General features: G+C 48.6%; 2 protein-coding genes and 1 long non-coding RNA gene across 6 annotated transcripts; 2 read left to right on the forward strand and 1 right to left on the reverse strand.

Annotated features, from left to right (window-relative positions):
- On the forward strand, positions 1-6544 carry LOC113267403 (uteroferrin-associated basic protein 2-like). Its single transcript, XM_026515510.4, has 5 exons — positions 1-38; positions 2380-3045; positions 3923-4190; positions 5797-5944; positions 6335-6544. Exons 2-5 carry the CDS (start codon positions 2400-2402, stop codon positions 6542-6544), a joined length of 1272 nt encoding a protein of 423 aa, XP_026371295.3. The 5' UTR covers positions 1-38; positions 2380-2399.
- On the reverse strand, positions 3440-9270 carry LOC130544789 (uncharacterized). The gene is made up of 2 exons (XR_008961385.1): positions 8797-9270; positions 3440-6584 (listed from the first exon to the last, which is right to left on the reverse strand). It is a non-coding gene; the product is annotated as an uncharacterized LOC130544789 (long non-coding RNA).
- Positions 6611-24810, forward strand: LOC113267311 (serpin A11-like). 4 transcript variants are annotated; one of them, XM_044390008.3, is made up of 6 exons: positions 6611-9067; positions 10649-10762; positions 12351-12996; positions 18312-18585; positions 22006-22153; positions 24436-24810. In XM_044390008.3, exons 3-6 carry the CDS (start codon positions 12354-12356, stop codon positions 24637-24639), a joined length of 1269 nt encoding a protein of 422 aa, XP_044245943.2. In that variant the 5' UTR covers positions 6611-9067; positions 10649-10762; positions 12351-12353; the 3' UTR covers positions 24640-24810. The 4 variants fall into 4 exon arrangements, with proteins under 4 accessions (XP_044245943.2, XP_044245945.2, XP_026371158.2 ...); XM_044390010.3 differs by having other exon boundaries at positions 10652-10762; XM_048219877.2 differs by lacking the exon at positions 6611-9067 and adding an exon at positions 9257-9608.
- Positions 24811-25612: the final 802 nt, after the last annotated feature.

Consider the following 25612-nt stretch of genomic DNA (forward strand, 5'->3'; position numbering starts at 1 on the left):
ATACAAAGAGCTCGTGGCAACAGCAGCTCCTCTGGAAGGTAAGTCACCTGTCTCTCAGAGACAGCTGTTTCCGCCTGAGCGTGGGTTTCGTTGCTCCTTTTGCTATGTTTCTGGTCGTCCTTGCTTTGGGGAAGATGATGGAAAATCCAGTGTGATAAGCATGTGTGTGTGTATTTTCTGGGATCTTCTCTGTGCACTATTTCCCCCACCCCCTCCCCCCTCCCCCCACGGCCCCCCTCAACCACAGTGCCCTCCACTCCTTGCCGCCCCTTCCCCCACTCAGACGAGGTGGATGGAGGGGGCAGGGAAGGAGGAAGGCTGTTGGCGGAATGACGGGGGTGGGGCAGTGAGAGGCACGGGCCATTGCTGGGGGGCTGGAGAGGACAGTGAGGGCCTGGGACAGGCCGCTTAGGGTCAAGAGTCTGGTTGAAAGGAACCAGGGCCTGTGGAGCTTTTCTGTCACCTGAAGAATTTATACTCCATCCCCTCAAAGCTCATGGGGAGCCAGGAAGAGGAAATGACAATTCATACTTTGGGGAACCCACCTTGGCTGCATAGTGGCTGGAAGGGTCGGGGCGGCCAGACTGAGAACTGAGAGATGCTATTGTAGTCTGCTTGGGCCGCCATTACAAAATGTCACAGACCAGGAGGCTTAGACAACAGACATTTATTTTCTCACCGCTCTGGTGGCTGAAAGACTGAGGTTGGGGTGCCAGCAAGGTGGGGTTCTGGAGAAAGCCCTCTCCCTGATTTGCAGATGACCGTCTTCTGGCAATGTCCTCACGTGACCTCATCTTTGCAGGTACATGCACAGGGTCAGGGGCAGGGGAGAGCCAATGCTCTGGTGTCTCTTCTTACATGGGCACTAACCTATGACCATATATGTGGGACCCTCATGACCTTGTCTGACCCTAATTCCTTCCCATAGGCCCTCCCTCCAGACACCATTACATGCGGGAGTAGGGCTTCAACATAGGAATTTTGAGGGACATACACCTTCATCCACAGCAGATGCTATTTTGGAAGCCATGACAAGAGACACCATGGTGATGGATCACCAGACACATGCAGAGGAGTGGACCCTGTGCCCAGAGCTGTGTCAGGAACTGTAGGAAAACCCGGGAGGAAGACAGGGCCTTGCCCTAAAGGGGTTGAACTGAACACAAACTTGGTGTTTGGTTCACGTCTTTGCCCTTCCCATTGGGAGTGCCAGAAATCCCACCATTGGAGCACCCTTCAAATTCCCGGCCTGACTTCTTGTCCCAGCAAATCGTAGGGGGCACATCTGGGGGCAGAGAGCGGTTTTTCCCCCGATGATGGGATGGGGCAGTAGCTGTGAGGACCGGGAGGACCCATGGGAGGCGGTCAGGATCACCTGAGACGACCTTGTCAGACCCTCCATTCAGCTCATGGCCCAGTCACCTGAGCACCACCCGGGCTTCCTTTCAGAAACCACACCGGGCCGCCCTGAAGCCAGATCTGGTCTCCAACTGGGCTAGATGGTGTTAGCAAGTGCTTTTGACAAGATTGAATGTTTCATGCAAAAATCTAGGTTTCCAGCCTCTTCAGAAATACATAAAAAAAAAAAAGAAAGAAGAAGAAAGAAAGAAAGAAAGAAAGAAAGAAAGAAAGAAAGAAAGAAAGAAAGAAAGAAAAGAAAGAAAAATCTGGCACCACTGACCCAGGACTCCCCCACGGGGAGCACAGCTGGAGCTGAGTAGCACCTGCCTGCCTCTGGCCTGGACACGCCTCTCCCTTTGCCCCAGTCCCCAGTGCTCCTTACTGCATGACACTTGCTGGCCTTGTCTGGGTGTATTTCTGGCCAGATCTCTGTAGCATTTGAATCTGCACTCCCTGCTTTATCTCTCTCCTTGGTCCTTCCCTTTCCACACTTTTCAGGACCTGGTCATGAGCCCTGTATGAAAGAAAGAAAGAAAGAAAGAAAGAAAGAAAGAAAGAAAGAAAGAAAGAAAGAAAGAAAGAAAGAAAGAAAAAAAAAGAAAAAAGAAAAGAAAGATAGAGAAAGAGAGAAAGAAAGACTCCCCAGTGTAGAGTGCTGCTTGAAATCATCGAATGTCATACTGACCAGAGGTGCTAGGGCCAGGCTGGGGAAGTGACTTGTGTAAGGACCCACTTGCAGCACAGGCCAGAGGCAGAATTGGATCCCTTGTCATCAGGTCATTTATCTTTAATTTGCCTAAAGTCGTGTTCCAAAATGCGTTAGCCTTTCCTCATTAGCCTTAGTTAGCATCCTCCAATCAAGGACTAAAAATAAGCCCAGCACCCAGGTAATAATGGGCCCTTTCTCAAGCCCCTCAGCATCGAGAACACGTTCCATGGAATGTTCACCCCACCCCCACCTCTTCCTTCCAATTACAGCTCCCTGGATTGCTGTAGAAATGTCCCACAGGAAGATGCACCTGGCTTTCTCTCTGGTCCTCATCCTCTGTGGCCTTCTTAATAGCATCTGCTGTGAAAAGAAACAAAGATCCAGGTGGAATATTTACCCAGTCTCATCATGGAAAATTCCACCTGTCCACCACGAGATAGAAGCTGGCAATAAGGCTTTCGCCCACAAATTGTTCAAAACTCTGTTAACGGAGCGTCCCAGAAAGAATATCATCTTCTCCCCTCTGAGCATCTCTGCCTCCTTGGCCATGCTTTCCCTGGGGACCAGATCCACAACGCTCACCAACCTCCTCGAGGGCCTTGGATTTGACCTCAAAGTCATGAGGGTGTGGGACGTGCACCATGGTTTCCAGAGTGTGGTCCAGATGCTGAAGCAGCTGAACAGAGAGGGGCGCTTGAAGCACAGAGACATGCTCTTCATCGACAGCAACAGGAAGATCCACACCCCATTTCTGTGGGACGCAGAGGGGATATATGGCGTGAAGGCTCACATGATTGACTTCCGCGACGTAGAGAAGACCAAGAAGCAAATCAACCACCTTGTGGCTGAAAAAATGCATAAGAGAACCAAGGGATTCATCACCTCTCTGAACCCTCATACCTTCCTGCTTCTTATAAACTACGTTTTCTTCAAAGGTAAGGTTTATCAAGTGCATGAATTCCCGTTTGGGTAACCTGTGCCCTTGTGTTTCCTGAAAGATTTCAGTCAGGAAAAAAACGTAGTTTTTGTGATTCTATCCCATGTCCCATAGACCAGTAGATCCAAAACTTTTCATTTGCTTTTATGTCATGGCGCTATCTGGAATTTTTAAGTGTTTCTGTTCCCAACCCTTTCTGTCATGTCGTTTGCCAAACTTAAGATACTTTGGAGAAAAATAGAGTGACTCTTGATGGCGGAAGAGGATTACGCACGGGAGTGTGTGTGAGCCCATGTGCACACAGGGTATGTTCTTCTGATGAAAATCCTTCCTCCTTGAATAAATTAAACAATTTTAAACAGATTTGTTTGTCATCAGACTTCTCAGAACTCTTTTTAAAATTATCTTATTTTATTTAAATTCAATTAATTAACATATAGCCATATAGCGTATCATTAGTTTCAGTTGTAGAGTTCAGTTATTCATCAGTTGCGTATCAGAACTCTTAATCCACTAATATGCAGTGGGGATTTTCAAAGACGGGACGTTGTGGTCATTGTTTCCCAAATTATTTGACAACAGTATCCTTTCTTGGCGTTACAATTCCAGAGGCAGGCAGTATTTTGGGAAACATCTTTTGAGGAACACAGATTTAAAGAAATCCTATGGTGAATATTTTCAAAACTCATGTGTTTGCCTTTCGTTCCTTTGCATCCATCTGGAATTTTAAATATTCTGTTCACTGAGGTCCAGGTATCACTGGAACGAGGCTGCTCCCTTCTCAAGCCCCTCAGCTCTGGGGTCCCCAGACATGTGGGTGCTGATGCCTTCTCCCACAGGTCACTCTTGGAGTTTTTCCTTCCTGAATCTCCTAGGCATTTGGAAAATGGCTTTTCATACCAACCTCAAGCACAAGGAGGACTTCTTTGTAGATGAGCGTACCACAGTGCAGGTGGACATGATGTGGAAGAAGGAACGAATGATTTATAGCCGATCGGAGAAGCTGTTCGCAACAATGGTTAAAATTCCTTTAACTGGAAACATGTCCATAGTCCTTGTGCTCCCAGATGTAGGACAGCCCGACTCTACTATAAAAGAGATGGTTGATCAAAGAGCTACACTTCTGAAATCCAGTGACATGAGGTATGCTACTCTAAAGGGACATTCTAGATTCACGTTGAAATTTTGCTCAGATCACGCTTCCTCTGTGTAAAAGTCTCATTTCAAGGGAAGGGAGTATTTGCTTATCTCCTAGTGTATTTGTGGAAAATGAAATAAGCCAAGGAGGAAAAATGGTGGCCTGGCTTCTATTATCAGCAGGATGCCCCTTCCACTGTCTAAATTATGGTTCTTCTCATTGCATGTATCAAAAACCCACTCCACACAAGCTCAAGGGGGTAAAGAAAAGAATGTATTGGAAAGATGCACCTAAGGGGAAAAACACAGCCAGGTGTCAGGAGGGATTGGACAGAGGACAGCAACATCACTGGGAGCTCCATCTCCCTGACGTCACTTGCCCTTGCTCCTCACCTTTCTGGCTCAGCAGACCAGCTGGTTTACTCACGCAACACGTATATCCTGAGCATCTATTCCATGCCAGACACTGCTCAGTGCTGGGAATGCAATGGCTAGCCACACATGTCTCTGCCATTGTGGGATTTCCGGTCCGGTGGGAGAGTCAACTAATAAATGTTAGCCAACTAACATAAAATATAAGTCAACTAATAAATGTATAAATTCATATTGCAGTAAAACTATGGAAAAAATGAGTAGGTGATAGAATAAAGGAGTCAGAAGCGGAGTATTAATTGGGGATCTTAATTAGGTATGATCAAGGAAGGATCCTAAGAGGTAAATTTCAAGCTGAGTCCATTGTGGACAGACTTGGCTGTCTTCCACTCAAGCAAATGCTCCACTCCAGAGTCAGTCTAACATATTTCCTTTCCAATGACATATCCTTGGAAGGGACAATTGGATTGATCCTGCTTAGGTACGGTATCCACCATGATCCAATCAAATATGGACAGATTACATAATGAAAGCATGATTTCCAATGGCCCACTGATCTTGGCAAGGGCGGGGGCAGTCTTTAGGCAGTAAACGTGTGGACTGGGGGAAAAAAATCTCCAAATAGTGTTCTCCCCATGTCACATAGGAGCACAGGCTACGGTCCATGCAGCATCTGCTGTGGTTGAGGGCCACAGCGGACCGTGTCTGCCACCATCTGCCATGGCTGTACTTCACACAATATCATGGCTGGGACGGGGGTACCCCAATAGAGGAACCCAACTGAGTGGGTTACAATCCATTCGGAAGCTCAACATCACATGGACACAGGTGAAAATACATTGGCTTATGAGCAACATAAAGTGCAGGGAGGGGGTGTGGGCACTAGGCGCTAGATCTGCGCCCCATTTTGGGTCACTGCCCAATTAAATCCCTGCTTGTAGCTGAAGGGTTGGAAGGACTCAGGGCTGGATCCCCTGGCCCGACCCTCCTCTTCTCTTGGTTGGGGAGCCTGTGAGGAGCATAGCTTGAATAGCAAGGTGTATTTTAGGCAAGTGCTTGGTCTGGAATTGCACGGTTGCTGCTCAGGCTCCAGAACCGTTAACCTTTCCCCACGCAAGCACCCATGCCTCACCCTTTCTTAACTCTCCCTTGGAAGAGGCCTGAAAGCAAAAGCAAGATGTTTCCCCTGGACCTAGGAGAGAGACGTGTTCAGCTTCCTTGCGGTTTGCACTCCTCACAGGTGGGTGCACTTAATTATGCCCAAGTTCAAGATCTCCTCCAAGATAGACTTAAAAAAAATGCTTCCCAAGATGGGCATCAGCAATGTGTTTACTGCAGCAGCAAACTTCTCAGGCATCACAGAGGAGGATTTCCTAGCAATTTTTGAGGTGAGTAGAGCAATTTCTAGAGTTTTGGGAAATTGTCCGTGCTGGGATGGAGGCAGGAAAAACCAGCCCCCTCCCTCCCTCCTTTTCTCTCTACCACATCCTTCTTGAAAGCATTTGAGAGGCTCACCCTCAGTGATCTTATGGGAGATTTTCCTAAACCTTCAGACCACCCAGCATCCCTCTGAATTCTATTCCCCTTTCCTCTCATTTGAACACCTAAACTCCTTGAACTTTCTGCCTGCCCTGGGGAGATGAAGCTCGGCCATTAGTGTGAACCCTTTCTGAGTCATCTGGATCTGACAGTTGAGCACTTTGCGTGATTCTCCAGGAATGGGAGCCAGTGTTCCCCCCACCATGCCCAGAGCTGAGACAAGACTTGTTTCTCCCCAGGCGATACATGAAGCCACAATGGAGGTGAGCGAGAAAGGCAAGATAGACACCGCCAAGGACATGGACTCAAGCAACACCATCCCCTGCCACACACATAGAGCAGCCCCGTCGGTCGTGAAATTGAACAGACCCTTCTTCCTGTTTGTGGAGGATTGGGTGACTCAACGCGCAATCTTCATGGGCAAAGTCTTCAACCCCGTAGCTGAGTAGAGATGGGGCTGGGCTCTGCGGAGCTAGAATTCAGCTACTCCTGAATGAAGTGAATAAAATTCACTGTTATTGAATCAAAAGAAGTGAGTCTGAGACGTGTGGGTTGAGAATGGAGTTGGGACGGGTCGTTGCTGGTCTTCTGTCCTGGGAACAGGGCAGGATAGGGAGAAGTGGGGGGTCTGCTAGGGGCACTTGGCAGGTGTACTTTCTGTCCTGAAAAAGGATGGACGTACGCAGGGAAGCGATTCTGAGGGGCACGAGCGGGGTGTGAGAGGGTCTCTTCAGTGCGGAGCTGTGTTGTTGTCCTTGCTTCCGGCCCAGCTGGCAGTCAGAGCCTGTCTGCTCGTCTACACAACAGGAGTCATATAACCCCGCCAGGCCGCTCCAGGCAGGAAGCTGGGTGGGCAGAGACAGGGTCCCGCCCCAGAGAGGAGCCCCACAAACATCTCCGTGGACCTCTGTGTGTGCACCCAGCCCCAAGGAGAAATAGGGTACCCAGGAAGGCAGACGCCCCAAATATTTTGGCAGCACCTTCCTTTTCCAGACTCCTGTTGAGAAAGTTACTATTGCCCCCATGGGATAAGAAGGAACATGGATGAGGTGGGAAGAGCCAGGAAGATGGTCATGCACAGAATGGGGTGTGTGTGTGTGTGTGTGTGTGTGTGTGTGAGTGAGGTGGTTCAGCTTCCCGGGACACGCGGGCAGCTGGGCTTTGCTAGGCCTACAGCACTTCCATGAGTCACTGTTTGCTCTCCTTTAGCATGTGGGACACCAGGCCCCTACCAGCCTCCATGCTCACCCTTCAGCATATCGGGGCGGGGGGGCATTAGGACCGAACAGGATCCGTGAGCCCTTCTGCACGAGGGACACTATGCTCCCGCTGTTCTCCATGGATGCCGTCTATGGGACAGGAGGCCCTCAGCGCACCCTCTCTGCTCTTGCCATGGATCTGCTTGGACATGAATCATGCACAAGCAGGATCTCCAGGCCTTTCTCCATCTGGTTATGCTGCGGACACCACTTCCTCCGCATTTTCTAGAACAATCTACCTTATTGCTCTTCTTTCAGGGAGTGTCTTGTGCCAGGGTTTAGCATAGAGTCCAAAATGCGAGACTCGCGGAGTTGCTTCTTCTTCCCCTGGCAAGTGGTAAGTGACCACAAAGAGCCAAGTAATCTATGTGCAAGCCACGAGTGAACAGGATTCCTGTTAGGTGAGAAAATACTCTGGCCATATACTCCAATTGTCTTGTTTATTCATAGTGCAAATGTGTCCTTACAAAACACCCGGAAGGTTCTCAACACTGTTCTAGACCCAGGCGTAGGGTCTCAAGTGTTGGTGGGTGTAGCAGACCTCAATGGTCCAAATGTCCTTGGCCTTCACCTTTCCAGCACACACTGATTGAGTCCCACCTGGAGCACCTGGAGCTCTCCGCCTGGGGCTTTCTCCTGCCTCACACACCGGCCAGGCCAAGGGCACCTCCAGCCCCATCCCACTGGAGAAGCGGACTCGGTCTCTTCATGGCCTTTATGTCTTAAAAGTGCCTCTGGATTGAAGCCACTGTGCTTTTTTTTTTTATTAATAATATTTTTTTATTATATTATGTTAGTCACCATGAAGCCACTGTGCTAACTTGGATGAGTTTTATTTGGCTTTACTCAAATGATGAAATAGTCCTACTTTCTAATGTTTGGCTGTTTTCTCGTATGAGTAAGATACATGCTCTTTGTGAGAAATGAGGAGAATACAAAAATCTACAAAGAAGAAAATAACAATCACCCCGAGGTGACTTCCCATCACCAAAATTTCACTCATGAGAAATATTCAATCAGTTCCAGGTTCTGTTCTAGATCTTGGGTAATTCACAGTGAGTAAGAGTCAATGATCCTTTTTACGGGGATTCAAAATAGCAGGAGAGAAGATTTTGCTCTATGTTCTAATTTCCTTCAGTCTTTTCTTTTCTGTATATGGACGATATTTATTTAAAGGATCAGTAAAATATGGGAATGGTAAGATCAGTAAAACATTGGGGCCTCGCCACCCACTTTGCAAGCAGGTAATTTAACCTCACTGAGCCTCAGGGTCTCATCTGGACGGTGGGGAAGATCGCTCCCATTCTTTCTCTGTCCCGTTTTACTGAGAAACAATCGGCACACGTAACTGTGTGCATTCGCGGTGACAGCAAGGCCGCTTGGTTCACGTGTGTTGTGAAATGATGACCAGGACAGGTGGGGTCAGCATCTCCCCGACTTACCGTGAGGGCGATCTGGAAAGAACATTGTCCAGATCACAAGAGACCTCAGTGACGGGTCAGCAGCAACCACATCGCGACGTCTGTGCAGGCAGGACAGATCCTTCCAAAGAAAAAATGTCCCTTCCTGGCCACTGCACATTGCTTTTGTCCAGTTCCAGGAATTGACCTGGCAAATATTGACCGGGCTGCCCTGAACTTCAAACTCCATTTCCCGTGGGTAGGAGGCCACGCAGTGCTGAAGACCCGGGGCCCCCAGCCCAGGGAGCTCGCTGTGAGTACCGTGCTTACATGGGAAGTGGAGATGGGTGGGGGGCTGCCTCTCTCTCTCTTTCTCCCTCCTTCTCTCTCTCTCTGTCTCTTTCTCTCCTTCCCTCCCTCTCTCTCCCTCTATCTCGCTCTCCTTCCTTCTCTCCCTCTCTCTGTCTCTCCCTCCCTCTCTCTCCCTCTCTCTCTCTTCCCTTCTCTCTCTCTATCCCTCCCTCGTTCTTTCTTTCCCTCTATCTCTCTCTGGCTTTGGCAACAGTGTTGGGAGAACTGAGTCCCCAAAAGGAAAAATGTCATGATATGCTCCTTCTGAATCTTTAAGTAGGAACTTCAGGTTTTAAACAACCTTTTATGGAAAACTTGGCCATCAAAAATGTTGAGAGAGGAACTCCCAGGACTCCTTGTGGTTAGACAAAAAACAGAACAGCACCACCCAAAGTAAAATGACAACGTTGCCGTAGCAAATTTACTAGACTCGGTTGTAGCAAGACGCTCACACTTCAAGAGCCCTTGTCTAGAGTCTGAATCACACTCCTGCCACTTAGGAGGTAAGCATCGTGATCCCGAGTCCAGTTTCCCCGTATGCGCAGCAAGGATACCAATCATCGTGTCTTAAGGTTCCCATAGGGATTCAATTAAGTGATATGAATCAACGATCTCCCCACAAAGGCACCACTGGCATTTGCCCAAGACCATTCTTCACGACGGCTCTGGCATTTCAAGAGCTTTCTCTCCCCCACCAAACTCCAGAAACACCCCCTGTGCCCGTCTCTGAGCTGATCCCAAATCCCATCCCTCTGCATGTGAGAACACATCTGGTTGGGAGCCTGTGATACAACGGATCTAATATCCCCACACAAAATAAATAGTATATGGGAATATTATCATTAATTAATGGAGTTCTTAGTTTTCCTCTGGGATCTTTCTGGAAAAGAAATAAAGAAATTGGGTGTAATTACACTGGACCTCTGTAGAAAGGGGTGGAAATTCACATTGCATGCTTTCTACGTGTCAGGTGCTTTCCACTCCGTATGCCTTGTAATCCTTAAGTGCCCGCCCCTCCCCGGAAGGCAGGCATTATCCTTCGCATTTTGCAAAGGAGAACACTGCCGGTCAGAGAGTTTCCTTTGCGCAGATCCCACAGTGAGATACTGCAAAGTCTAATTCAAACCCAAGCCCTCTGACTTTCCATCCTCTTTGGGAAATAAGCCTTCTGCAAGTCTGGGAATCATTGGGGGTGCAGAAGGGTAAACGTGGTGACTTCAATGGGATAAAAGGAATAAACCAGAACCAGTTTTATTACGGCTGTTATTTCTGATTTTCCCCGGGAGCAGACGGATTTTTTAATTGTTCTGCTTCCCAACGTGCAAGGAACCTGTGGTTAGGGGAGCCCACCAGAGCTCTGGGGGCGGGAGGGACGGAGGGAGGACGTGGCCTTGGGAAATGGCCCGCAGTACTTTGCCCAGCAAACTGTTTCCACATAACTGATAAGCAGGCTGCCTTTGTCCCTCCCAACAACTGGCCTGTGGGGTTTTTAGGGTCCCGGGTGCTATAAACCATCTACAAGATGTGATCTCTCCCACACCAGCAGGGCATCTGTAATTGATCCAGAGGTCACTGGTTTGGGCCAAAGGTGCCAGTTAAGACACAAACGTCATCAAGACAGACGAACGGCAAGGATCGGGTGGTCCGCAGTGGAAGGGTCAGTTCCGAAGGGAGCAAGGGGACGGCACTCTCCTTACTGGGGACATCAAGGTGTGGGGGAGTCCGAGTGGCCGTGAGACAGTGCGTGCTCTGGGAGGCCGTGCGGAGGTGTGTGTGTGAAGACCCTGAAAGGGAAGGGGCACTAGACCGGGGGCAGACTGAGCAGAGAGAAGCCACGTCACCTCGAGCTGGAGCTGCCCTCCCCGCCCGGCGGAAGGAGTCTCCCGCTCCTGCGCCACTTTGACCCCCTAGAGCTAGAAGGCTTCTCTGGCACAATTGATGACCTAAAGTACTGGAGACATGGGATTCATTTCCAGGGCTGCCCCAACAAAGCATTACAACCCGGGGGTCTTCCAAGACAGAAATGAACTGTCCCGCCGTCGTGGAGGGCGGAAGTCGGAGATCTGGGTGCTGGTGGCGGGGCTGGTTCCCTCTGAGGCTGGGTGGGAGAACCCGCTCCAGGCCTCTCCCCGAGCTGCTGGGGGTTTGCCAGCAATCTCTGGCATCCTTGGCTGAAGAAGCACCACCCTGATCTCTGCCTCTGTCTTCACAGCGCGTTCTCCCTGTGTGCGTCTGTGCCCAGCTGTCCCCTTTTTAGAAGGACACCAGTCATATTAGATTCAGGCCCATCTAATGACTTCGTCTTCACCAATTACACCCCAACCACCCCATTTCCAAACAAACGCTCTGAGATACTGGGGACTCAAGCTTCAGCATATGAGTCTGGGGGGTGCACAATTCAACCCGTGACAGACATCTTCCCCCAACCTCTGCATCAATGCGTGTGACAAGGGGTGCTCGAGATGACAAGCTAGTTGGAGACAGAGCTGATTCGTCCTCCCAGGTTCCATCCACCCAAATTGGGCACCGCCATCCACCAGGCCCCCATGACTCATCATCACACCAACACTGCAGCTAATGAAAACTCAGAAGAGGAGAGGGCACTCCGCTTTCTTGGAGGGCCTGACCCAGGAGCTGCACACACCATCCTGTCCCCTCCCATGGGCAAGAGTGACGTGAATGGTCACAGCTGGGTGCTAGCAAGGCCCAGCTTCACTCACTCTCACGGTGTCCTGAGCATCTGCTCTCCGGCTACCCCCAGTCCCTGAAAGTTAATGAATGATTCAAAGAATGCCTGGAAAGGAGAAAGAAAAAAGAAGAAAGAAGGAAGGAAGGAAGGAAGGAAGGAAGGAAGGAAGGACGGAAGGAAGGAAGGAAGGAAGGGAGGGAGGGAGGGAGGGAGGAAGGAAGAAAAGAAGGGAGGGAGGGAGGAAGGGTGGGAGGGAGGAAGGAAAGGGGGAAGGAGAGTGAGAGGGAGGACAGTGGCCGGGAGGAGGGAGAGTAAACCATGGAAATTTATTTTTAGAGCCCAGAGTCTTTTTCTCAACAAAACCTTAGAGACAAACGATCAGTACGTCGAGCAGACTCAGGGCTGCTGCTCAGACTACAGCCTCATCCCCGGCAGGGCCCCTCAGACACCTGTGGGGGGTACAGTCTGGATGTGAGGCTCACTGCGTGAGCAATGGGGAGCAGAGCGCTGAGGGTATTTGTGAAACAGAATGACATGTTCACCCTCTTGTTTTCAGAGGATGGGTCCAGCCTGGCTGTGGCTGCTGGGAGCAGGGCTCCTGCCCTCTGTCCACTGTCAACCCTTTCCTGCCCATGGAGAGAAGAGTCTGGGGGTGCCTCAAGCCCCCCGTGATCAGCTCGCTGTGCCAGCCCCCGCCTACCACAAAATCACACCCACCATCACCAGCTTCGCCTTGCGTTTGTACAAGCAGCTGGCCGCAGAAACCTCGGGAAACATTTTCTTTTCCCCCGTGAGCATCGCTACCTCCCTGGCCCTTCTCTCTCTTGGGGCCCAGGCTGACACCCCAACTCAGATCCTGGAGGGCCTCGGCTTCAACCTCACAGAGACCCCAGAAGCTGACATCCACCGGGGTTTCCAGAGCCTCATCCACACCCTTGACCTGCCCAGCCCCAAACTTGAACTGAAAGTAGGCAACTCCTTGTTCCTGGGCAAGCAACTAAAGCCTCAACAGCATTTTTTGGACACTGTCAGGGAGCTGTATGGAGCTTTTGCTTTTTCTGCCAACTTCACAGATTCTGCCACGACCAGGAGGCAGATTAATGAGTACGTGAGAAAGCAGACATACGGGCAGGTGGCCGACTGCCTCCAGGAGTTCACGCAAGACACGCTCATGGTTCTCTTGAATTACATCTTCTTCAAAGGTGAGGGCTGGCTTGGGGGGAAATACTGCCACCTCCACCATCTCCAGTCTTGCCCCGGAAAGCCACCTGTCTTCAAGTCTGGCAGCTGTCCCTTCGGGTAGTTATCTCCATATATTTACATAACCCACCTATAGGACTACTTCTTGATTTATCAATATTTGTTTTCTCTCGCCATGTTTCTTCCCTTCAATTTTTATTCTGATTTTCTTCCATTAGACATTCAATCATACTCTTTAAGGAATAATCCCTTTTTTAGAAAGGGAGGGAGAGAATCTCAAGCAGACTCCCCACTGAGCATGGAGCCACACACAGGGCTCCATCTCACAACCCTGAGACCATGACCTGAGCTGAAACCAAGAGTTGGACACTTAACCAACTGAGTGCCCCAGACACCCCCATATCTTAATTTGTATAAACAGCTTATTAGCTTATTTTGGCTGTGGCATTGGACATGTCATACCTCCAGGGCTCATATCTCCCAGTCGTGTTATTTCCTGATTTAGTAGCATACATCTTTCCATGATACTAGGGAAATGAATTCTTCCATTTTTTAAAAACTCAGATCCATTCAAATGTCCTTTGTTTTTACCTAGTGTTTTTGGTAGGATCCCTGTTACATCTAGTCACCCTGTCGGGGTGGGCTCCTCTTGGCTGCGACAGTTTCTCAGGCTTTCCTTGCTCTCAATGACCTTGCCGATTTTGAGGCGTACCAGCGAGATGCTCTGTAGCACGTCTCTCAGTTGGGATTGATTTGCCTGGTTTTTTTCACATGATTAAGACTGGGGTGATGGGATGTACAGAGGAGGGCCACAGAGAGGAAGTGTCATTCTTTGCATACTATCAGCATGACTTATCGCCATTGATGTCGACTTTGACCATCTGGCTGAGGGCATGGTTGTCAGATTGCTCTGTTGCAAAGTTATCTTTTCCCCATTGGAGGAAGTCACTGTGTATATCCCGCACTCAGGGAGTGGGGAGTTATGCTCCATCTCCGTGAGAAAGGAGGAGCTACCTAACTTATTTGGAAGTCTTCTGAATGGGAGATTTTTCTCTTCTCTCGCGTTTATTTATTCAATCATTACCTTACATCATTACGGACTCCAGGATATTTGTTCTATATTTTGGGTTGTATTCGCCTGCTACCTAGCTTTGTGGCTTAAAATTTTCCAACATTGATCATGACAAGATCCTTGTGTTTGTTCCTGGGTCCCTTGACATGCCCCCATCATTGCTGATTTTTTTTTTTCTTTTTGGAGAACTTCCTTACTTTCTGGTACTACAAGACACTCCAAGCTCATCTTTTGTATCTCCTGCCCCCTGGAAAAAATCTCTTTGTCTCTCTCTGCTGCCTTCTGGCTGATTTCTTCAGCTCCAACTTCCCTTTTACTAATTCTCTCAAAAGAATTAGTATCTACTATTTCACGCATGCACTGAGGTTTCAATTTCACTGACTATATTTTCACTTTGACATCCTATTTTTCTCAAAGCTACCTACCATTTTGTCATAATGACCCATTCCTGGGATTTTTATTCCTTTCTTTTTTTTAACACACTAAAAAATATAGTCTTCCAGATTATTCTATTATCTGTAGATCTTGAACTGTGAGTTGTTGGTTTTGCTGCTCCAACTAATTCTCGTTCAAGAGAGAATTGAAATGTTCACCTTTGGGCTCGTTTTCAGTGGAAATGATCTTTTCATGAGCTTCTGATGGCCTGTTGTAGAAGGGCCTCTAGCGAGACCATTTCACATTTGCCTCTGGTCTAGTCCTATTGGCTTCACTGGTTCTACTTTCATTTCTAGGGTGGGGAGTCCCTGCACTGGTTGATTAATGAGAACATAGACCAGTCTTAGGCTGGGGAGTTCCTACACTGAATGAGTAATAAAAACAAAGAACCCAGAGCCAGTGACTCTTCCCTGCCACCCCCACCTGCAAATATAGTGACCTGTCCTAACTCATCCCTGGGCTGCTGGGCAGAGTTTTTTTAATCCAGGCTTCCCAGATGGGAAAGGGATTGCTTTTCATAGCTTTTGACTATTTGCAAAGAGATCAGTTCCAAGTGTGGGCCTGAGTTTTATTCATTTCCCCCGAGAAGATGTTAAACACCACCCCTGGGGCTGTATGTGATCCTGATAACCCATGAGTCCGATGACCTTGGTTCCAAATCAGAGATACTCATTCCTGCTTTGTATCTGGAAGCTTGGACTCTTGTTATTTTGTCCAGCTTCTGTTGGTGTTTATGCAGAAAAAAACCAGGTTTTTCTGCTTTAACTTAGTCTGTGATACTGATCAGAAATCTCAAGGACCTAAGTCTTAATCATTTTTGATTCTCCAGAGTCTGACACAGGGTCAAGTATGTTTTATTTTTTTATTTTATATTTTTTTCCAATCAAAGAAAGGGAAACTTACATTGAGGCCCCAGGGCCTTGGGGCTCAGGCAGGAGGCCGCCCTACAGACAAAGGAAGAGCTGGGGGAGTGGCCTTATCTGACCTTCTTCTTAGGGCACAGGCTGTTGCATGGCCATAATTCCTCTTGGGGCAGTCGACAGCGTGGGTGTGCAGGAGAGCATAACGCTTGTGGCCGATCATCTAGCCGTGATTGTACTTCTGGGCCAGCTGGCGGAGGGAAGGTTCCATGAGGCCACCTTGCAGGTACCAAGTGCAGAGGGAGCTCCTTCTGGATATTGTAGTCTGAGAGAGTGAGGCCATCCTCCAGCAAAAATTAGACACTGCTGGTGAGGCAGGTTGCCCTCCTTGTCTTGGGTTTTGGCTTTGACATTCTCGATGGTGTCGCTGGCTTGACCTTAAGGGTGATGGTCTTTGCAAAGATCTGCATCTCTACACCTGCCACAAGGCCGCCAGCACCAGACCACTCAGACGCCTGTTGAAGAGAGAGAGGAGTCAATGAATGTTTGCTGCATGAATGATTTCAAGTTAAACTTAGGTCTCGTGTTTGAAGTGTCGAGGCATGGTATTCATTAATTTACTGAAAAACATACATCAAGACTGACTACATTTCAGGGACTTTGCTAGCATCTTGGGAAAATCTATGAATAAGATAGTTTTCTTACCCTTGTGTAGCCCAGAGTCCCAAGTGTACTGTAAATAAGTAAATTGCAACTCAATGGGAAAGTGATGGTCTGCTTGCGTAGGTATGGGTGTCATGGAGCTCTCGAAAGATACACCTCTCCAGACTTGGGGCGTGAAGGAAAGGCTTCCTGGAAGAGGAGGTACCTAAGCTGAGACATGAAGAATGAGTTGGATTTACTCAGGCAAAGAGGTGGTGGGAAAGGTGGGGAGAAGAGAGTTCAGGTTGAAAAACCAGTGTGTGTGAAGGTCCAAGGAAAAGAGAAATCACTGCATTTTCAAGGAACCAAAATGAATTTAGTGGGACTAAAACATAGAACACATAGCATAATGCCTAGGGGACAGTGCCAAGAGTTGCCATGAAAGGTAAGGAGGAACTGTGTTGAGAATCCTAGACTTTACCTGTAGGACCCCAGAATTACCAAGAAGTCTGAAGCTGTGGAGTGACATGATTACATCTGTTTAAAAAAAAAATCAGTCTGGCTACAGTTTGGAAAATGGTTTGGAGGGGAGGAAGGATGGGAGACCAGAGACAAGTCAGGAGGTTCTTGAAGTAGTTCCAAGTAAGTAAGATGGCAACCTTGGGTAAAGGTACAGCTTGGGAGGTAGAGTCAGCAATGCTTGGTCAGTGAGAGGATGTGGGCAAGAGGGACAGGATGAGCCAGCTTCCCCTCACCAAGACCAGTGCTTTCAGGAGGGCAAGTCTGGAGGCCGTTGTGCGTGGAGATTGTAAGTAGAAGGAGAGGAGACACTACACACGTGGATGGTGCTGCGACCAACGGGTTCTGTGTTTCTGTGTCTTAATGAGCTTTTGCGTTATATTTAACATTTTATTAACTGAATTCTTTCTCCTTTTTCAAGTTGAATATTAGGAAGTTCAGAGGGAGGGGGTGGCTCAGGACCTTCTCTGTAGAAGGTTGTTGTTTCAAGGCAGCGTGGCCAAGACAGGTCAAGTCAGTGTTTGCAGAGAACATGAGCTGTGGAGCCAGCCGAGCCCCAGTCCCTGCTCTACCACCTAACGGTGCTGCAGATTGCATATGTTTCTAGAAATTCACGGGACTCAGTTTCTCGTTGCTGACATGGAGATCATAATACTCATTTAATATTAATGATCGTAAAAAAGTAAAGAGATAATGCCTTACACGTGGAAGGTAGTTAGTAGATGGAAATAGCTTTTAGCTTCTTTTTTAAAAAAATTTTATATTAACATATAATGTATTATTTGTTTCAGGGATACAGGTCTGTGATTCATCAGTCTTAAAAAACTCGCAGCGCTCACTATAGCACATACCCTCCCCAGTGTCCATCACGCAGCCACCCCATCCCTCCCACCCCTCCACTCCAGCAACCCTCAGTTTGTTTCCTGAGATTAAGAATCTCTTAGGGTTTGTCTCCCTCTCTGGTTTCGTGCCGTTTCATTTTTTTCCTCTCTTCCCCCATGATCCTCTGCCTTGTTTCTCAAATTCCACATATCAGTGAGATCATATGATGATTGCCTTTCTCCGATTGACTTATTTTACTTAGCATAATAGCCTCTAGTTTCATCCACATTATTGCAAATAGCAAGATTTCATTTTTTGATGGCCGCATAATATTCCTGTGTGTGAGTGTGTGTGTGTCTGTGTGTATCACATCTTCTTTATCCATTCATCTGTTGATGGACATCTGGGCTCTTTCCATAGTTTGGCTACTGTGGACATTGCTGCTATAAATATTGGGGTGCACATGCCCCTTCAGATCCCTACATTTGTATCTTTGGGGTAAATATCTAGTAGTCCAATTGCTGTGCAAGGGTAGCTCTGTTTTCAACTTTTTGAGGAACCTCCATGCTGTTTTCCAGAGTGGCTGCACCAGCTTGCATTCCCACCAACATCGTAAGAGGGATCCCCTTTCTCCACATCCTTGACAACACTGACTTCTTAGCTTTAGCCATTCTGACCAGTGTGAGGTGGGATCTCATTGTGGTTTTGATTTGTAGGAAATACCTTTTAGTTTCTTGAAAGCTAAGTTGCTCTGAATTGGAACAAATCATAGACCATTAGAGCCTAACTCTGGGGACTCACTCTAGTGGCTGAGCCAGCCCTGCGTTCTGGCCCCCGATTCTGTATCCACCTCACGGTTATGTATACCCAAGAGGAAGTCACGGAACCAGTGCGGCTTAGTGCATGACTGCCCCGGGTTGCCCTCTTAGAGTATGTTCTCATAGTTTTATGGATTTTGTGTCCTAAGCCAAATGGAAGCATCCTTTCCATCACTACCAGATCCAGAAGCAAGAGAGCTTCTTTGTGGACGAGAGGACCTCCTTCCGCGTCCCCATCATGCACCAAAAGGAAATGCACAGGTTCTTCTATGACCAGGAAATGGCTTGCACTGTCCTCCAGATAGAATACAGTGGAAACGCCCTGGCTCTGCTGATCCTACCTGACCCCGGGAAAATGGAGCAGGTGGAGGCCGCTCTGCAGCCAGAGACCCTGAGAAAATGGGATCAGTGGCTACTGCCCAGGTAAGAGTCAGAACAGAAGGACTCCAGCAGCCTTAGTTCAAGAACCCAGGCAAGGCTTTGATCAATGCCAACTGCAAAAGCCCAACCCCTGGGTTTGGCTCCTCATTCTGCCCTTTAACTATGTGGGTAAACTGAGGCCATAATCACTGCCACATTGAGTTAGTCAGAGGATTGATCAAGTTCGCACATATAAAGTTTGGAGATTGGTCATAAGTGCTCACCAGGCATTAATCATTCTTATCCCTTCCTGGGTGTTTCTCTGGCCAACCTTCTTTCCTCTTGTTTCTCCCTTTTTCCAGAATAATTTGCTACCAGAAGGTAGTGAAGTATAATCAAAGAATCAGATTAAGGACAATTATTAAGAATAATGATGACTCCCATGGAACTGTGGATATTTCTTAAAAGAGCCCCTCTTTTTTTTAGTTTATGTAAAAATGTGCTTGACCAGAATGTAGAAAAAGTGATACTGTTATGTGTATTACAGATGCAAGAATCGAAATGAAAAGTGTAGGTTTTATTCAATTGTGCCATTTGCTAGCGTACCTCCTGGGTATGTGAGGCTTAGTAAATAGGAGTGAGAGGCAGAGGATTCAGATAAGCTGGAAGCAGGGTGATATTTGTCAGAACTGTAAACTCGAGATGGCCCCCACGGTGCTAGGGAATGTGGACTGTTTCAGCTCTGAGATGTTGGCCAGGAAAGCAGGATTACAAGAATGCCAAAATGTGTACCTTGTTGACAGAACAGTCTATATCCAATTTAATCAGGAGTTTCTTGGTCTTTTATTAACTTGCCCCTGAAGAAGGAGCCCCAGATAGGTAAATCTTCAATTTGCCATTCCTTGAAGTATAGAGGAGAGAGAAAGCTAGGCCAATTACTTTATCTCTGCCTTGTGTCAGAGAGCGCCCCCGCCCCGCCCAATGTTTGGCTAAAATTGCCCAATTATTGATGGCTAGTGGTCTTTTTGATAGGTCCTCTCTGAAAAAAAAAAAAGTGCCCCTATTTAATTAAAATATTTCTTAAGGAAATTAAATACCAAGAAGAGTACTGTAAAAATCAAAGTGCTAGTTTTAAGTGATCTCAACCCCTACCCCCTTTTATCTCGCTTTTCAGTTTGTGGTTTTTCTTACACTGGTTTCAGCCCTTTCTGGTATGCCTAGACCCCATTCTCTAGCTAACTTCTTCATGGGGTCTATCTTGTTTCCTGAGAGCTCTGATATGAAATCTGGCCCTGAGTTCTAATTACCTCTTGCTGCATAATAAACCATCCCAAAATGGAATGGCTTGAAAAAAAATACCTATTATCTCTCTCCATCCAGTGGGTGGACTGGACTCAACGTTGTGGTTCTCCGGTGGGGCTTTCCGGCACTGGAGTCCGATGCTGGCTGGGGCTGGAGCACTGAAGGCTCCTCTACTGGGTGTCTGGTGCCTGGGCTAGCCGGCTGCTCAGATAAGGGCTGAGCAAGTGTCTCTCTCTCCCTGCAGCATCTCCATGAGACTAGGCTGGGCTCCTGCACAGCAGCTCAGCATAGCTGATGTAGTTATATGGCAGACCAAGGCTCCAGGAAAGAGTGTTCCAAAAGACAGGAAGTGAAAGTTCCAGCTGTGTTAAGATCTGGGATCCGAAGTGTCTCTTCTGCCATATGCTTTTGGCCAGAGTAGTCACAGAGCCCACCCCGGTTCAGAGGGAGGAGGTATAGACCAAACCTTTTGATGGCCATATTTCATCTTGAATCGTCCAGCAGCTGGTAGACACCAGTCACCCTGGTGCCCACAGGAGTCATCCCTGAGCTCCCCAACCACACTGAGGGATAGGAAAATGTGTTTGTGTTTGGCCAGAGATTCAAGTCCCAAATAAAAGAGATACAAGTCAAGGACAGAGGTCAGGATAAGAGAGTGTTCCTGTTGTCTATGAACCTACATGGCTGTGGTCAGTTTTTTATTCCAGTGCCATATTCTCAAGCTCCTTTGGCGTGAGGCTGTCCCTTCGCCAAACACAGGAGGTAGTACCATAGGATCTTCTAGAATCTTCTAGACCAATAGATTTTGCCTCAGGAAGGTCTGGGATTTTTTTTTTTTTAAGTAGGCTCCATACCCAGCATAGAGCCCAACGCAGGGCTTGAACTCACAACCCTGATTATCAAGACCTGAGCTTAGATCAAGAGTTGGATAGACACTTAACTGACTGAGCCACCCAGGCACCCCAGGAACATCTGTTTTGACCTCTAACTTTGACCTTCAAAAATCAAAACCAACCCAAGTTATTTTTCGAATTCTCAGATGTCCCCTGTTACTGTTTCTCATGCCAGAGAATTATAATATCACAGCATTTTAATGGGCTTTCAGACATAAAAACTTCAGACTGCCAGGCCTACCTCCATTGAGCTGTGAGGAAGGTTCACTTGCCCAGGGGAATCGAGATCCCCCATAACTGTTCATTCTTCATTTACGTGGCCTAACACCTGCCGTGTGCAGGGCTCTCTAGCAGAACCCCTGTGCTAGACTCCACTCTGACCCCTCCATGGCTTGGACCTGCCCGCAAGGGCTGCCTGTGGAAAATTTGTCACGTGGGCCAAGATAGCCTTGTTTTCTGTTCTCCACATCCTTTCCCTCCTCTTCAATATTTGACACCTGACTTCCAACTGCCTCTCACTTCGATTAGACATCTGGACACTCACATTATCCCAGAAGTTTACTGGCCACGAATCTCTAAGCTGATTTAGGCTATCTAATCTGAATTCATTAGAGCCAGAAGTTTCCAAGCGGGTTATTACCTAGCCAGGCTCACAAGCCCCATGCCCTGGCAACTGTCAAACCATAACCAAGAAGAACAGTCCCAAGAAGAAAAGGACAGATTGGCTCAGTGTGTCAGAAAGAACTCGTGAATTTGCTGCAGGCAGTACGGTGATCCGATGGCAAAGGCCAGTCTCAGGACAGAGACCGGGTCACACTCTACACACGCCATCTCTCATCAGAGCCTCACAATGGCCCAAAGCCCAGACAGTACGAGCGGACAATGGCTTGTACTAGGGGGTTGCCAGAAGATGGATTTAGGATACAGGTCAGAAGGGGAGCCAGCAGAACCTGCTGATGAATCCTACATGGAGGTGGGAAAATGTGGGCAATGTTTCCCTTGTATGGTTATTCTTTGGATCTGATCCGTTACGCCTTGTAAAATCCCTGCCCGTTGTCTGGCACAGAGGAAGTCCTCCATGAACGTGCCAGAGCTGAAGACACACGGCCATGCCAGGAGTCTTCTCAGGTCCAGACACAGGAGGTCTGTAAGGTCTGAAGAGAAGGAGGGTCCAGGGTTCTGGAATGTTCTGATATGGAGGGCAGTGTACACTTGTCTTTCCCAAGACGGGGTGGGAGCAGCACATTTAACCAGACAGCACTGCCTCTCTGGCTGATTCTCTCTGCAGCCTGCTGGGTCTACATCTGCCAAGGTTTTCCATTTCCGGGACCTATAACCTTGAAGAAATACTTCCCCACATCGGTCTCACCAACATCTTCAACTTAGAAGCTGACTTATCGGGAATCACTGAGCAACTCAACAAAACCATCTTCCGGGTAAGGTGGTGAATGTGGATGGAGGGGAGGGCCTTATCTCCTTTGAAGTGTGCATTTGAAAGTCAAGTTTCCCTTTCTTTTCCCCATTCTGGGTCTTGATCATAGTCTGTAAGGCTTCTTTTCCTGGGAAGCTCCCTTTCCATCTCTCCTCTGTACTCCTCAGAGCAGGGACACTGAGTCCCAAATGAAGTAGACATGCAATTGGGGTCATCCATCGAGCCAAAATTTCTCTTGTATGGAATTAGCTGTGTCTTCATTCCTTATATTTCCCCCAGGGCAGGCAGTGAAACTCTGTCTGTCTTTGCTACAGTTAAAGAGAGTCGAGGGGCATGAGCACAAAATGCATCCGTCAGCCTTGCTACAGAGACAAGCATCCCCCGAATCTCAGAGCCCGAACAGGCTTATTTCCTGGTTATGTTACATGTCAGAAATGTGTCATGACCGTGGGGCTACAGACCTTCTTCACGCTGCCTCTCCCTTCCAGGATGCAGGTGAAAGGAGGAGCCCCTATTTGGGACACGTCATTCGCACAGCAGTAGGAAAAAAGCAAGAGAAACTGTGTGATGGCTCTTCACATTTCTCTTCACAGTGGCCTATGTCAAGGCCACTCAAGTGCGCTGGCTAAAGCAAGTCCCATAGTCAAGACAGCCATCAGTGGGGGTGGGGGGTCCATGTTCTCCCTCCTGTAGGAGGCAATGCCAGTCACGGGGCGTGGGTGGAAATCCATGACTCTCTACTAGGAAAAGAGAGTTAATAGCTGGAAATAACGATGTAATTTTCCTTCCCTGCTCTATCTTTTCTGTTTTAGGATAGAGTCATTAACTGTTGTTTGAGGCTTTGCTAGAAATTTCTCTTTTTTTAAAGTTTTATTTATGTATTTATTTTAGAGGTAGAGAGAAAGAGAAAGAGAGAGAGCACAGGGGGAAGGGGCAGAGCACAGGGAAGAGGGAGAGGGACAGAGAATCCCAAGCAGACATGGGATTGAGCCCTGCGTCGGTCTCTGTGAGGCTTGACCTCATGACCCTGAGATCACGCCCTGAGCTGAAACCAAGAGTCCGTTGCCACCCAGGCGCCCCTTTGCTAAGAATTTCATAAGGACAGTTTTCTGTCTTTTGACTGGGAAAGGCCACCTGAGATTAGGAATGTGAACCAAGGCAATAGGGACGTAGTCCTGTGTGTGCCTGTGAGTGAGTGTGTCCGTGTGCGTGTGTGTGCATGCCCGTGGTGGAGAGTGAACAAGAAGGAAAAGAAATAACTTGGCCTTTTAAAGAATCCCTTTGGCAGTGACCTTCAAGGAGAGGCGTATCTCTTCATAGAACTTTCTAGAAACAAAAAGGATTGTCAAGGCCAACTTGTTTCAACTCTTTTTTAAAGCCTCAGAGTCCTTTCTTCCTAAAAAGGTGTGTGAAGATGAGGGTTTTAACAAAGGAATTCTGGAGGGGGGGTGGGGGGAACGGGATAACTGGGCGACGGGCATGAAGGAGGGCACGGGACGGAATGAGCCCTGGGTGTGGCACGCAATGGATGAATCACTGAACTCGACCGAAATTAATAATAATACACTGTATGTTAATAAATTGAATTTAAATTAAAAGATTAAAATTAAAATAAAAAAAGGAATTCTCACAGAGGCGGGTAGAGGGTTGGGCACATCAGACAAGCGGTTCCCTGAACTCACGTGAAAAACCGTTGTGTTAGGCTGAGCAGGTCATTTTAAAGAAGAGGCCAGCAAGGCTTAGAGCTGTGCGTGCAGCTGGGAGCAGAAACCGGCGCTCGGGCTGCGGTCCCGGCGCCCAGGGGCTTCCGGCGGCTCCTAAAACTCAGGCTGGTGATGGGTAGTAAGGAGGGCACGTATTGATGGTGCACTGGGTGTTATCCGCAAGTAATGAATCATGGAACACTACATCAAAAACTAGGGGTGTACTGTATGGTGACTAACATAATATAATAAGAAAAATTATTAAAAAAACAAAACAAAACCACCTCGGCCTCGGGAGTTTGCAGCCTGGTTCCCGCGCAGCCCTGCTCAGGTCCAACTCCGTTCCGTCCGAGAGCAAACAGCAGCGTCAGGGCCATCCCCCGGGGCGTGGCGGGGGGGCGGATAGAAAACGCAGGAAAGAAGCAGAAGTCGTGAAGGCTGGAGGGTGGCCTCCTGGGAAGACGGGGCCCCTGGGGCCTGAGGGGGTGACTCTGCCTGCAGCTCCCTAGACCACACCAGCTGGGATCTGTCCCCTGAGAGCGCCCTGAGCTGACGCTGTCTCTGTCCCCGTCTCCCCCTCCAGGTGTCACACAAGGCTGCAGTGGACATGAATGTGTGGGGAACCAGGGCAGGGGCTGCCTCCGGCCTCCTCTCCCAGCCCCAGGCTCTGAACGCAACATCGGCCCCACAGGTCCGTTTCAACAGGCCTTTCCTTGTGCTCCTGTGGGAGGTGACCACTCAGAGCTTGCTCTTCCTGGGGAAAGTCGTCAACCCGGCTGCAGGGTGACTGTGGTGGGAGGCCAGGTGGTGGCTTTCTCCCCCTCCCCTGGAACAATCCGGAAGGCCCACACCAGCCTGCCCCAGCCTGCCCCAGCCTGCACCGTGGGCTGCTCTAAGGACCGGTTAATCAGTGTGCAAAGATCCTAATAAAGCTGACCTTGGGTTGTGTGAACATTAAGGCGCTGTGTTTACACGGGAAGGTCAACGCGCTGGGCAGCTTTGAGCCATCAGCTCGATAATCTCATCGAACTCAGGATCAACTGTGATCAGAAAGTCAAAAATGGAAGCAGCCTCATGTTGTGGCCTCCCGGGCGATGTCCGTCACTGCTGCTGCCACTGCGGATCTTTCCCGAGGGTTCCAGGAAAAGGCACAAGGGACAGCAGGAGGGATAAGCAGCTTTGTCCCTTCATAGTGACTCACCTCGGTGGTACAGTGAAGTGAGGCCCTCCTGAAACATCATGGCCTGGATGTCAGGGACTAGAACACCTCAGAGGAGATTGGGACCAGGGCAGGGCTCCAAGTCACGCTCCAGGAAAAGAAAGGGGTACAATTATGGGCCAGTATAGTATGGGAGGTCAGATGGCCAAGGGCAGCCCCAAGATCAAAGAAAGTGGGAGGGTCCACATGGCCGGGTGGGCACCAACTTGGTCAGGGGATGAACTTGGGGGCAATATTCACTTGCAATGGAGAATCTTGAGCGGTTGGAGTCTCAGCCCTGCAAGTGAGCCCCTCCAGTCTCGAGGACACATCCATTTGTCCGAATCTAATGGGGAAACACGATGCGATGCCACCTTCTCTGCGTGTATGTGTCATGCGTGCGGAAATACCCATCCCCGCATCCCCACAAGGAAGTGAGCACCAAGACCTAGAGGACAGCTGTGGGTGGTGCCTGTCTAGGAAGGAGCCATCCCAAGAGGTGCCCTTAGAAGAAATACGCCCATCCACACCCTGAGGAGGTCAGGCTTGAGTTGGATCCCGA

Source organism: Ursus arctos, unplaced genomic scaffold (assembly GCF_023065955.2).
Source record: "Ursus arctos isolate Adak ecotype North America unplaced genomic scaffold, UrsArc2.0 scaffold_25, whole genome shotgun sequence".
In the NCBI taxonomy this organism is placed as follows: domain Eukaryota; kingdom Metazoa; phylum Chordata; class Mammalia; order Carnivora; family Ursidae; genus Ursus; species Ursus arctos.

Bases quoted from the DNA above. Each gene is read 5' to 3' on its own strand.
- LOC113267311 (XM_044390008.3), top strand. From the start codon at position 12,354: ATGGGTCCAGCCTGGCTGTGGCTGCTGGGAGCAGGGCTCCTGCCCTCT. The intron at 12,997-18,311 runs GTGAGGGCTGGC...TTGTGTCCTAAG, and splicing joins GAATTACATCTTCTTCAAAG to CCAAATGGAAGCATCCTTTC. The intron at 18,586-22,005 runs GTAAGAGTCAGA...TTCTCTCTGCAG, and splicing joins GATCAGTGGCTACTGCCCAG to CCTGCTGGGTCTACATCTGC.
- LOC113267403 (XM_026515510.4), top strand. From the start codon at position 2,400: ATGTCCCACAGGAAGATGCACCTGGCTTTCTCTCTGGTCCTCATCCTC. The intron at 3,046-3,922 runs GTAAGGTTTATC...TGAATCTCCTAG, and splicing joins AAACTACGTTTTCTTCAAAG to GCATTTGGAAAATGGCTTTT. The intron at 5,945-6,334 runs GTGAGTAGAGCA...GTTTCTCCCCAG, and splicing joins ATTTCCTAGCAATTTTTGAG to GCGATACATGAAGCCACAAT.